This window comes from Musa acuminata, chromosome BXJ1-2 (assembly GCF_036884655.1).
Source record: "Musa acuminata AAA Group cultivar baxijiao chromosome BXJ1-2, Cavendish_Baxijiao_AAA, whole genome shotgun sequence".
Classification (NCBI taxonomy): Eukaryota; Viridiplantae; Streptophyta; class Magnoliopsida; order Zingiberales; family Musaceae; genus Musa; species Musa acuminata.
This window is the reverse complement of record NC_088328.1, coordinates 16,045,518-16,060,000: the sequence shown is the minus strand read 5'-3', so window position 1 is coordinate 16,060,000 and position 14,483 is coordinate 16,045,518. Positions and strand designations below refer to the sequence as shown.

Here is a 14,483-nt window from a genome sequence, read left to right as displayed (position 1 = left end):
TTAAAGACAATTTTATATTGTAGTTAAAAGGAATACAATTGAAGACTCAATTATATTTTCTACTCTTATTAGGAACGATGAATACTTGATTACGTATAGAAACAATCATAACTATAAATTAATTAATTAGTCTTTTCTAACTATTGCAATATGTGGGAACATTCCATCTAATCCATGTTTAACAAAATCAACTATCAATAGGTTTCATGACCTCACAACGTCCATTCCACTCAACTGTCATAATACCTATCAATGTAAAAAAAAAAAAAAAGCAATTAATTGCGGAGATAACATACATATAATTAGGCTCAAAACCAACGTTACTTGAGATATAGCAAAATAGCACTTATCATGAATCCATATTCCAGCAACAAAATGAGACTAAAATTGAATCAGAAACTAAGACAAATCTAATGATTTCCTTGGCTGTTTTTATCACCATATTCACCATGGACTTTGATAATGCAAGATTTTGTATCTAATATGATCATTGGGTGTCAATAGCTTATGTTCCCAGCAGAATTGAAATGATGTCTCCAATGCAGAGTATTCAGCTCATATTTTTTTCTCACGATTCTTTGAAAATATACAAAGAACTAGATAACAGTTTGTTTTTACAATATGCAGATTGAGAAAAGAATGAGATCAGGATCCATCAAATCCTAGATTGATCTAAATTTCAAAACTTCCAAACACAAGATTCTCTCAACTGGATGACTTGGGAATTTTGAACTGCTTTTTCAGGAACTGAGAGGCCTCAGAATCACTTCGATGACATAAAATCCTTAGAAGAGTTTTTGAATCAGCTCCAAATTTGCTTCTGCCTCCTTGACTGACATCTTTCAAGTCGTCGATCAGAACACGTGTCTGTGAAGATATCATAAACCTTGTTAGAAAAATAGAAAAGAAAAGAATGATAAATAGAACAAAAAAAAAATCAAATTAAATACTCAAACCATTATTTAGAATAGTTGGAGCAAAACTCATCTGCTCAAAGCTATATTACAGGCTCATCTATTGAATGATTATTCCTGCAAGTAGGTCTACATGTGAATTTCTCCCTCTGCTTTTCCCCAAAAACTATTACTGTTAATGATAGGATAGTCTACCAAAAACTCGAATCCAGCATTTTGATTGTAACCTCACATTTGTCTGGTGTGGCATTTCAAATTCCAAGTGATTTGGGCAAGAAATATGAATGCTGCCTGTCATGAGCATGCACAAGGAAAATATAACTATGAAGATATTAATTTCATTTTAGATCTTTTGCATAACATTCATATGATAGTTATTTACTACAGTATAATCAATATTAATTTATAATAAATATATCACACTACTTACTAGTAAATTATTTCACTATTACTTTCCACTATTATCTTTTACACAAATTTACCTATCATATTTTTTTGTACATATTTCATAATCAATATCAATTTATAAGAAATATATCATACGAATTATTAATTATTATTTAACTATTCTTTTCCACTATTATCTTCTATACTAATTTACCTATCATATTTTTCTTACATATTTGTTTTGAAAAGTTAGATATCTTACATAAAATTTATTTAATATTTTTCCAGCATTTAGCTATTTCTATTATTTTTTATTTTGCAATGCTCTCTCAATCATTCCCCAACATCATCCAATTAATTAGATCCAACCAAGCCTGCCAATCTTATCATGCTGCCTAGTCTATGGATCTTGCAAGGATGATCCATTGCATAAGGTGCCGTTAATGTGGGACCTATGATATTGTTATAAGGGCTAAAATATCATTCCGGTCGAGTAGTATTTCATGTGTATTACAAATGACAAAGTCGAATGCTTTCGGCTGTAGCCAAAAGTTGTGGGGTTTGACTTGTTACAACATTTATAAGGTACAAGTAGGGAAAGAAAGCCAAGAGAGGATGATATTATATGCACAAGCTATATCTATAGTAGGATAGCATATGTGCAATGATGTTTTTAAATTAAAAACACCTATCTTATAACTGGTATTTCTCGGTGTTTCTGCTTTAGACTTGTCGAGTTATGTTACAGTTATTTTATTTTTCTTGCTATCCTAATATGATAGTGAAACAAGATACAATACCTCATAGCTAAGCAAAGTTATTACAGGTCGAACACGTGCCACTAGATTTTCGACAGTCCCTCGAGGCAACCCATCTCCACCAGATATGAAAAATTCCTGCATATCACAAAGTATCAAATTGCATAACATTCTCGTCTTGAAGTCAATTGCTACTATATTTCCATTGTAAGTAGGAAGAGGTTCATGCAAAAGGTTCACAAAGTAAAACAAGTTGCAAATCAGTAACAAAAGTCTTTTTTGGCATAAAGAATGAGAATATAAGTACATTCAAGAACATCAGAAGTTTGAAGTTAAGCTTCACGAAATAATATCAGTTTTACCAAGTTAAAACTAATTACAAACCATAGGAGACACACTGAATATATCAAGCATAATATATATTGATTCTCAGAAGCTTATTCAGAAAAGATGAGGCAAATTTCTACCTTTAAGATTTCAAGATCATCTTCAATAAACTTAGCATCACTAGATAAGAAAATACGTGAAGGACCTCCATCAAGTATTACCCGCAATAAGCCATCCTACACCAAGAAAACTAGAATATAAAAACCACTCTAGCATTAAGGTAATCTCCAAATTAGTATGTATGAAGTACCAATGATGCTTGGAGGAGCCCAGTGACAATGCGATCCCTGAGTGGTTCAACAATCACATCACAAAGCTGATTCAAAACCTGCAAAACCCAACAGTGACATCAACAGTATCAAAACTTGCACAGGCTCAATAGCAAAACAAGGAACAAAATAAAGACCAGATTATTTACATGATGTTAATGAGAGATGGAAAATTAAGAACACTGGGGACTTTTAAGAAGGATTCATAGTAACTACATAAACGAGCACATAATATAAGGTACTGTGTCGATTGAAGTTACAAAGTTGGTACTCTATCTGGATCATTCAAAAGGTTTGATGCCATCAAAAAGGTGTACCTCCTAGACAACAGATGAATCACTTAAAGCTAAATTCTGTCAGCAATCAGAAGATGTTGACTCACAAGTATATCTTTTAAGTGTTCCCCTACTCATTCCTCTTGTTAATATAATGTGAATGTCCATGTTTCTGAAAAATCTACATTCTTACATTATTGTTTTTATCTTTTGATGCAAAGCTATCAACTTATTTAATTAAGGTTATGAATCAAGGAGTACAAAATGGAAAGAGGCAAACAAAAGGAAATGTTATAAGTAGGATATGCATCCTGTAGACAAAAACCCACACTTCCATGAAAAAGGAATCTCCATTACAAATTTTTTAACTGTTCCAAAGTTCTGTAGCAGACATTCTGCTTCAAGATTTCCTTTCAGATGATCATGCTGTTCCTAGCCTCCCATATCTTTCAGAATATGCAGGCAATAAGGGCATCCCATGCAAACCTGCAGTTTGCTACAATCCATTTTCGTCAAGCGGCTCAAAGACTTTAGGCTGATGCAATGAGTATCAATGCTTAACACAAAGCCTCCCTCCCTCCAGATTTGCATAGAGATTTTTGAAGCCATTGGGGCCTATAAAAACCCCACCCTTTCCTGCATGAAAGGGCACAAAAGCATTGAGATATTCTTAAGTTATTGGGGTGTACATGTGTTGTAAACAAGTGCTAGAGTTCTCCTCCCTTTCTAAATTTTGAGATCATTCAAGAGAGGTGTGAGACTTGTAAGTGTCCTCTCCTAAGCCTGTGAAAAGGAGAAAGCGCTGTAAAAGGTCGACAACTGAAGAGACTATGAACAACAGCTCCATCTGGATGTCCACGCCAGTCACAAACTGCATCTAGTTCTCACTCATTTTTGAGGACATGAAACAGAGCAAATTACCTTTGATGGCCAGCCACATCAAGTGTTACACTCTGTTTGGTGTTGGGCTTTTCCATAGGCTTTCCAACTGGCATATTCCCCCATAGTTCCATAATCTGTAAAAGAATGCTCTCGGAGAGGAATCTATTATCACCCAATTCCACCTAGTGTGTCCCTCAACTAATGCAAAAGCATTTACTTTTTCTTAGATAGTTTGCAATTAAATTTCAAACCCATAGTGACATTACCATGTGTACATTAAGGTTAAATGGTTAAATTCCCTTGTGGCCAGTTTTGAGAAAACTTCATTAGGTTGCCATCAGGCCTCCACTTATGGATCCCTGTTTATGTGTTTGGTCCATGTCTTCTTTTTTTGGCATCGGAATTAGTGTAGCATATAGGTGAAAGCTAACATTTACAATAAATACACACAAAAAACTCATGTATCTACCAGTGGAAACTAGGTGTTTTGTAACCTAGAAATAGGCCACACCAATACAACATGCCATTCCTTGGTTCTGCACTCATTGAAGATGACAAGCTTCAAGAATATTGATCTACTAGCAATTTTTTTATGGAATAAGTTGTCAACAAGGCTAAATTTTGCACTGCAGTTCCCATTCTGAAAGACAATATCGAGTAAGTAATAGTATGACTCTAATTCAAAAGATGGAGGTATGAGACTAAAACAACAAATAGTCTTGTGCAAATTATTCAACACGAACTATCTGATCATAGTTTTTTTGTTTTTTAAGAAAGATTCGATCAAACATGACTTGTACCAATTGTAATTGCACTTTCTCAAACTTATTTCTTCTCAACTGCCTAACAGTTCCTGAATTACCCACAAATGGATAACTTACCACATCAAAAGCATCAATAAGTACCTCCAGCCTGGCCTGAGGAACATTATGCTTATATAAATTTTCAATAAATGGCTCCCTCAAATCCCAAAAAATGATTTTTGTTCCTGAAGAAAGCATATAAGTACAGTCAACAATCTATTATTAGAAATCTTTAAATTTAAGGGCAGATCTAATAACATGAAATCTTACCTGAAAATTCACATATCCTGTCGATAGCTGCATTGATGTCTTTTCTACTTCCATCAAATGCATTCTTCTGGTTCACCTTAAAGCTTATAGATTTCTCATTCATTGATCGTCCTGGATAAAAATTGAGAATATAATGCACTTAGTTATCTTTTCTTGCAAAATTCCCATTATCCTGAATTGTTTGCAATTGCAGTTTGTAAACTACAGATATAAATTTACAACACAACAGACTCATCCCTTGTCTGATTCACAAGTAGTCATTCCATTATGGTCAATACATTGATTACAGGAAAGTTCGAAATCAAAGCAAATCCACTCACTAGTAATTAATTAGTGTGTAACCTTGTAAATTAAAGAAAAGGCAACAAATAGCTACCACAACTAGTAGAATTAATAGCCGACCATCTCAAAGCATGCAAGTTTCATGACCCGTGTTGACTGAAGTATTTTTATTATGTCAACCAAACATTTGGAACCCAATTGTTGATACATTTGTTTGGAGTTTCAGATACCGGATTCCTATCACAGAAGCAACTCTCTTTTGCTGCCTTTTTTTAGTGAAGATTTAAAGGATATAGATTTTGAGGCATCCAGATTAGACTAATTACTGTAGAATACTGTGCTTAGATTTAAAAGCTAGGTCTATCTACATGGGGAGAGACATCCAAAGTGAAGAGAGAGAGAGAGAGAGGGTGGACTACTACTACTACAACATTTAAAATGAAGCGATATTTGCTAGTATTCTTTTGAGTGCAAATTAAAGTGCAGAGAGATATTTTTTTGTTCGAGACCAAATCACCAAGGTGTAACTGATCGCTGTTTGACATTGTGCCAAAATTTAAAAGCTAAGTCCATCTGCATTGTGATATTTGGAGAGAGCTGTGCACAGCGGATTGGTACCCATCTACTGGCATGCTTACTGGAGGGTATGCCCAATATGACAACTGTATCAAGTGTTACACCCAGTATTGAACCAGACCAAGCAAAACTGCTCAGTCCACATACTGATAGCTCATCAGATCAGTAAATTTTGGTCCATACCAACCGATATGGTCAAAAGTAAAGTGCTTGTGCACAATACATAATTTAAACCAGGTCAGAATGCTCCAATTCTCTAAATTCCAACTTGAGACCAGAGTAGAATAAAAGGTAGGATTTTTTCTACTAAATCACTACATCACTAAATGTTCAATGTAACACTACTCAAAACTTCGCTCCAAGTCAGGTCAAACCAGCAATGGTTTCTGTAGACCTGGCCAGATTGTAGCCACTAGCCATAGAACCTGGAAAATACTGCTTCCTTCAGATGAAAGAGGAAAGATAATTTTGTGATCTCCATTGTTTCATCAACCACACCGTATTTAACTTGAGCTTAGAGGTTATAGTTGAAGTGAGGAAACATGAAGTGCTTAAGGGGAATGTCCTTACAGGAAACTGGATACACTACAACATATAAACTCTACAAATATGAAGGAGCCACATCAGCTGAAGCTTCCTACCTTCTTTACCCAAGAGATTGAAGCACATTCTTCAGATTTTCCTTTTCATTGGTACTAGAGGCAATGAATACAATTTTCGTTCCTGAGACCCACGCCAGATCCATGGCCAGAGGTACTGGTCTGGTCCATTTCAGCGTACCATGTTTCCAGTATGCCAGGACATACCATGGTATCTTTGGGGGAGGGAGAGGAGGGGTGGAAGAAGCAAGAGGAAGAAGGTAAAAAAGGAAACGGAATATTTTCAGAAAAAGGAGGGGGGAGAAAGAAGAAGGAAGAAGGAAGAAGGAAAAAAATGGAAGAGAGGGCAGCAGAGGAGATGTACCTGGTGGCAGGCAGCGATGGGTGAAGTCAATCACAAGCCGAGCACTAGTATAATATACTGAACCAGATCGGATCATCTGGTTTGGGTTGCTCGGCCTACCGGTCGAAGGTCAGACCGATAAATACTGGCCAAACCATACCGAACCAGTCAGTTTGGCAATCCTTGAGTAGATTACAATGCAATGAAAAAATTCCAAAAACGATTGTAGCCATTGCTTGAATGTAAATATTTTGATCCATTGCTTGAATGTAAATATTTTGATCCATTTGTCAAATATGAAAACCTATGCATACTTGAAGGTTAGTCACATTGATTACCAGGAAATTTCCCTGGATAATGTGCACATTCAACCTGGAAATGATCAAAGAAAATCTAGCTATTGTCTAACTCCAACTACAACATGCAACTCAAAATTTTTCATTCCTCCAACCCCGTTACGAGAAACCCAGCAGCAGAACCTTCTCCTTAAACTGAGGTATTAAAATTTGTCCCAAACCGTTATGTATCAAGTGGTACTGACCAGTGCAGGCATGAATTGGCATGCAGAACACTCCTCAGACTATTAATGTCTGGTTCAATGGTTACCACCTTGTAGACTTCCTGAACTGGGCTTACCATCTTGTTTTTATCTGTTACAGGCCCTAAAGTGAGCAATAAGCCCATTGCCTGGTCCAAAGACACCAAGAGACTCAGGTTCTCTTTGAGATCCTCAAAGAGGACTAGACAATCCTCTACCTGCCTTCTTCTCACTCTACTTTCTCTTAAATCTCTATTAATTTATAGTGGACCTAGATGATCATTTTGGTAATACGAATAAGTATCTGATTATATTTACATCAAATCTATTATGCTTAAAATTTGTTTGTGTATACATGTATTCTTTAGATACAACTTCTGATCCTTGTTTCATACATGTTTCAATTCATTATTTATTTTTTTTAAATTAAAACCACTTAAATTTTATGAATCTTAACTTGAATTAGAAAGGAAGGAAACAATCCTAAAACATGGTTCTTTTAGATTCCAACTGGTTTAGACCAACTGAAACTCATGTCCTATGGCAGTATGTATCAAGACACTGCCTCAGTATGCTGCTATAAGCCAGACCCTATACTAGTCCGCCAATGGACCACTATGGTTCTGACAGATGAGAATTTTAACCTTGCTGCAAACAACTTTTGTGGCTATTTTTCCAAAATATAGTGCTCCTAGACCTATGCTACCTTCTCATAGGCCCCTTTCATGTCTAAATAATGTGTGATTAATAATACACATCCTTTGAAAAAAAATTTAAAAAATTAACCCCATTTAGTCAAAACAATTTGTAAAGCAAACAATCAATAATAACATTTGATAAATCATATCCTTTAAAGCGAAGGTCATTTAATATTAGTTTAGAATATTAGCAAGAAAAAAATGATAATGCCTTAACCTCCATCACCCATAGCATAAACTGCCATGCTTTTCTAATAAATAGTTCAGGACATGTCCCAAGTGTAGTAAGTTTTATGAAAAGGATGGCATAAAGAATAACAAGTACAGATGCTTACTTATGATAAAATTCTCTGGCTTCTTCCTCGTCCACCGCTCTTGAATGCTGTCTTCCAATTTATTTAATTGAGTAATCGCATACTGTTTATGGTGCAAAGTCCCTTATAAGTAACAAATTGCAACCATGTAAAATCATAGAAAGAATACCAGAAGTATATCAGAGATGATATACAGCAGAAAAGGTCAACAGATTTACCTTTGTTTACCTCACCAAAAAAAATAAAAAAACTCACAAGGGGACTGATCTACTTTCAACCCAGTACACTTAAAATGCCATATTGCAACAATTTAGAACCATCTCAAGTGCATTATAAGTTTCTAATAGATGATAATTTAGAAAAACGACTGGAAAACTTTGTAAAAATGTCAAGAATATAAATTTTGTACATACCAACACAAAATGTTTTTCCAAATCCATATGAAACATTCTGCCCATTCTAAATTTGACCTTCAATGGCCTTTAAATTTCAATATGCATAAGATAGCAAGTACTTTGTGGAAGGAAAAAAGTGCATTAAGAACCCATGGGCACTACTGCACAAGATTGGTCAAAGTTTTCATCCTGGACTCAACCAAGAAACACCAAAGGCTAATGATCCTGAGATAAATCAACAATTCTCAGCACCTGATATTACAACTAATTAAATTTAAGCATGGAATGTATTACCCTAAACACCTGCCCACAACCATGGGAGTTTAAGCCAAGGCAATCCCCAGGAAATGGAGAGGTATAGGATTTAGATTCACATGGACTAAAACCCGTGTTATAAACCATGCACTATATGTAATGCTTAGATGTGTGTGCATAGTAGTACAATCGACACATAAATGACACCTCACTGGTAAGAATCGTGATGCATCATCAAATCCCAAGGTATGATCATTGAACAATTTAATTTTGAACAATTAAAACTATTAAATAACTGAGAATGAAGTGTCTCTAATTCCATGGACTAAATCCAAGAGGATATACGGAGAAAGATGACTTTTTTTGCAAGAAATCTGCATTTTAATTTTAACACAATGGTATACACTACAGCAGGCACTATGATTAGTATACGAGTTCAAAACTTAAATCTTCTTTTATGTTGATTGTACTAGTTAACTGCATGAGTTCAGGCATGCAAAATATAAATACCTTCAACTTAAAGAGTATAAAAAATGAAGTAATTAATATAATGACTGAAGTGAAGAACCAAGGTTGGCAACTACAGGTGACATTCAAAGTCCAAGTAGACTAGCACAGGTATCATTAAATCAACTTCAGCATCATGAAAAGAAACAACAGTAGAAAATGAAATATAAAAAGCAATGCAAGAACAACATATTGAAAGTTAATAGACATGATAGTATTGGCATTATTGCTCAACTTAACAAAATAAACTTTAATTCTAAAGCTTAGATACAAGGATAAGAAAGGTACTCACATGTAGTGTATTCAATCGTACACAGAGTTTTATGGTTGTAAGTGAGTTAATCTGATATGATTTCTTCTCATCAATCAATCTAATTTCTGTTACTTCTTTTTTTACAAAAGCCTTAATTCCAGTTTCCTTCCTGTATCGTGTGAGAACAGGCTCAGGTGGTATCAGATCCTCTTTATTAACTGCAGGAGCCATAGACATGAAGTTACAGTATACAAAAGGTAAACCAAGGAATTAGTAACTTAACTTGAAATCAACTTAAGTGATACAAGCAAAGATAGTTTCCACATATGACCTACCATGAACTGGTATTTCTTAATTTTCTAGAATAGCTGTTACATAATATATTAACAAAAAAAAGGAAAACACGAACGTACCACCTGCTATGTACCAAGAAGTAGGGAAATCTAACAACAGTGCTATATGCAATATGGAAGAAAATGCAGGAAAATGCAAATTCAATCTTCTAATATAAACAATCAAAAGAAAAAAAAAAGATAAAATTCACACAAGCAGATTGAAAGAAAGTAGCATTAATTCTAAACAGATGACAACCTTAAATACAGATATTAAACATCCCGAGTTTCAAATGAATGTCAGCAATCAAAGCAAGAAGATTAAGATAAATAGTTTAAAACAAAACAAAACCAAAATTTTCTAAAGATATTAGTCTTCACCAAGGATATCGATCTCGGGTAGCAAACCCCCACCAGTCCTCCTGACTGACTTATTTAGGAGATTATTCTATCAGTTTTTACTATCATGGCTTTAGCATGAAATGAGATATTGACAACGAGCAGTTTACTAATGATCTGCTGCAAGAACAACATTATGTTCTAAAACAATATCCATACAGTTCCATGTGGAAAAAAAAAATGAAAAGTTTCACTGACATCTTAGTGTAATACTAAAAAACCAGCATGATTGCTTACAACCTGTTTGATTGATAAAATTGATAAAAGTGGTAGAAGAGAAGGGAAAAGAAAGTCGGGAGAGAACAGAAACCAACTAAGATATATTTTCTTGCTCTCTTAAAACCTACTGTTATTAATTCTGTTCGTTATGTGAAAGCAGCACACACACCTTTGCTAATTTCTATTCAGGAACCATGATTGAGAAGGCCATATTTAAAAACAAAGAAGAAAGTCATTTCTTGGGTATCATATTAAATTCACTCTTCTATAGTCACGTAGGTAAAATAGTAGCAAAGCCATGGAACCATAGGTACTAGCATACTCATCTTGGATTTAAAGTCTTGTTCTGGTGCAGACACCTGACAGACAAATCTGCATAACACTGGTTTGGGTCAGCATACTGACACTAAAGATTGGACAACACCATCCAGACTAGAGGGAAAGAGAAAGGAGGTATGCATACTGACACTACAGATTGGACAGTACCATCCAGACTAGAGGGAAAGAGAAAGGAGGTATGCATACTGACACTACAGATTGGACAGTACCATCCAGACTAGAGGGAAAGAGAAAGGAAGTACGGAATGGGCAGTATTTACCAATTACCTGTACACAGACCAGTACTGAGCGGTTCAGAGCCTGTGCCACACAGTACACCTGGTACAAGGCTGGTACTCATCGGTATAGGACCAGCACTGATCAATACAGGGCAACACAGGGTCCAAGCTGAGCAATTTATTTATTTTTTTACAAACTTTTTTTTTCAAAACTTGGTATGTACCAACATACCAACTCTCAGTACGAACAGATAGGGTGCTGATCCGAAACTTGACCGTTACGACACCAGTACACCAAATTGTGACCCTTGGTGATGACATAGACAAGGAGTCATAGGAGAAGAGAAGGAAGCAATAGCGGCAAAGATGCAGATGAGGAGGTGACACTGATGCAGATGATGTGGCAGCAACATGGACCAAGAGGCAGCACTGATGGTAACACATGAGGAGCTTGTGAAGGAGTCATAGGAGTCTAATAAAGGAGCAGACAGAGAAGGAGGAGGCAACAAAGGAAAAAGATAGATAGAGAACTATCAAAATAGACAACTTTATTAAAAACAATAATCATAAAGAAGGGACCCAACACTGAAATAGAACGGGTAGGTTTATTTCATAGTAAGAGATCAGAAGTACTGCTCAGTAAGCCTAATATGGTAAGCTCATCAGGCGATAAGCTCATTTTCATATTAGACTAGGCCACGTGATAGACATACCACTTGATACAACTTAGTTCAATCAGCTCACCCTGACACGGGAGTGCCTAATTTGCTACAACAAGCTCGTCTAAATCTTGCTGATCCTATGGTATTCTCTACAACCGACAATGCTTATTCCATAGCCTTTAATCCAGACCTCTCAAATGTGACAGCCCATAAGCCAAATGAGTTACAAGCCCATTTTCCAAACCTGCTAAAGAGTTAAGGGACGTGCTTTTATAAGTTGAAAAAAACTCATACTCTTAACTTTCTAGCTGTTTCATTAATAGATGGTCTGGTGAGCAGATTTAAAGAGATAGTTAATTCAACTTATCTTCATGACTAAGGAATGCATTAAAAGGCTTAGATATCAATAGTAAAGCAATAAATTTCATAGTTCCCTATGCATGGAGGGTTGTTTCATGCACTAGTATTTATGCACTAGTATTTATTTTGGTATTTTAGAGTTAGAAAGGAGTTCAGAATCTGATTATATTTACATAAACTCTTTGAGTTCTCTCTTTTAACTTTATATCTCTTTGGTTTTCCAAAGAATGATGGGTTTAGTCTTTGTATCTCTTGGATATTTCCTTGAGTAGTGAGTCTTTTTTTAAAGTTTTGTATCCTTGTTTAATTATCCTTAGGGTGGTGAATTTCTGTATCCATTTGTGATTTTAAACTTAGTGAATCCATTTATCTTCATTCCAAAAGTGTTCCTAGCAAATACAACTATCAGCCTTTCAAATTTTATTCCTCATTATCTCGGTATAAGTCTAATATCAGAGCTAAAGGCTAGAGATTATAGAAAGGCGGAATAGAAAAGATGTAGTTAGTGAAGGTAGTGGACATGAAGATGATGTTTAGTCCTTGAGGTTGCAGCTGCAAAGATTGCTACGTAGTCTACAAGAAAAGAATGAAATCATTGAAGAACTTCGGAGAAGAAACAACCAGCATGAAAATGATGCCCAAGAGTTTGGTTCTGATGATGATACACCTCCTCACCCAAGGGAGTTGGGAAGATATCGAGCAAGGTATAGAGACCAAGACGAGTGACAGAACAAGTACAACTCAAAGTTGGATATTCCGGAGTTTGAAGGTAAAATAAATGTTGATGACTTTATTGATTGGCTTAATACGGTGGAAAGAATATTCGAGTTTCATGAACCACCAAAACAAAAAATGGTAAAGCTTGTGACACTCAAACTCAGAAGGAATGCATCTTTTTGGTGGGAAAACTTGAAGAAGCAAAGGGAACGTGGGGGGAAGAGTAAGATCGTATCATGGGAGAAAATAAAAAAAAAGTTGAAGAGGAAATACTTGCCTGACATCTATAGACAAGAGATATTTCTCAAAATCCATGATTTCAAGCAAAAAGATCTTAGTGTAGAGGAATACACAGCAGAGTTCAATAATATCATGTTAAAAGAAGAGCTTGTAGAACCAGAGGAGCAAACCATTGCAAGATACTTAGGAGGAAATATGAGATTGCTAAAGTGGTTCAACTCTAGCCCTATTGGTTTTTTAATGATGTGAGCAAGTTGACTTTAAAAATTGAGAAGCAATATAATTTTCAAAAGGGTTCTCGGTACGAGTCAAAAGAAGGTTATACGAGAGAAGGAAATTCCAAGCCTACTCTCCAAAGCAAGAAGGTGTCAAAGGTGTAAGACAAAGAGTGAAGGATCTGCTAGCAGCAAACAAACACCTAATTCTTCTACACCAAGTGGTCGAAAATATTTCAAATGTCATGAATTTAGGCATATTACTTCAGATTGTCCAAATAGAAGGATTGTTACTTTGGTTAAAGATCATACTGATGGAGAAGGAGATGAAGCAAACGATAAACTAAAATATGATGATAATAAGGAAAAGATTACTTATGTTTATCATGTTTTGTCTATTGTGTTACAACGTAACTTAAAAGTGTCCTATGTGGCTGAGGATGAAAGTTGGGTGAGAAAGAACTTGTTTCATACTAACACTTCTCATGGCAAGGTGTGCTTGGTGATCATTGATAGTGGCAGCTTTAAGAAGATGGTATCTTTGGAGATGGTGCAGAAGCTAAAGTTGGACACAATTCCTCATCCACATCCTTACCAACTATGCTGATTGCAAAAAGGGAATGACATCAAGGTAACTAAAAGATGTTTAGTTTCGTTTTCTATTGGCAAGAATTATAAAGATGAAGTATGGTGTGATATTGCTCCTATGGATGCTTGGTATTTGCTATTGAGTAGACCTTGGCATTATGATAAGAGGGTGTTGTATGATGGCTATAAACATACTTATTCTTTTAAGGTGAATGAAAAGAAGATTGTTTTAGCTCCATTACAACCTTCTGAAACTAGTCCACCAAAAAAGGAAGTTAGTGCTTTTATGTCCTATGGTAAATGCAATGGTGAATTAGAAAGGGGCGGTAATGTTTTGGCTCTAGTAGTAGTAGAGGAGAATGAACAAAACAAGGAGCCACCAGCAATCATAAAACCAATCATAGAGGAGCTTCAAGATGTTATACTGAAAGAGATTCCACATGGTCTTCCACCTTAGAGACATCCAGCATCACATTGATCTTACCCTAG

At 35.5% G+C, this 14,483-nt stretch overlaps 1 protein-coding gene across 4 annotated transcripts in view; it reads right to left on the bottom strand.

Moving 5' to 3' along the window:
- Window positions 1–490: 490 nt before the first annotated feature.
- Window positions 491–14,483, bottom strand: part of LOC103968937 (protein unc-13 homolog) — a 57,021-nt gene continuing 43,028 nt past the window's right edge. For 2 of the 4 annotated variants that reach the window (XM_009382307.3, XM_065087329.1), the window contains exons 20-27: window positions 9,745–9,923; window positions 8,317–8,398; window positions 4,946–5,056; window positions 4,754–4,860; window positions 2,697–2,774; window positions 2,527–2,622; window positions 2,102–2,197; window positions 491–867 (exon numbers count right to left, since the gene is read on the bottom strand). In XM_009382307.3, coding sequence (XP_009380582.2) covers window positions 706–867; window positions 2,102–2,197; window positions 2,527–2,622; window positions 2,697–2,774; window positions 4,754–4,860; window positions 4,946–5,056; window positions 8,317–8,398; window positions 9,745–9,923 — 911 coding nt within the window. In that variant the 3' untranslated portion in view covers window positions 491–705. The other 2 variants (XR_010480694.1, XM_065087336.1) reach the window with 2 other exon arrangements.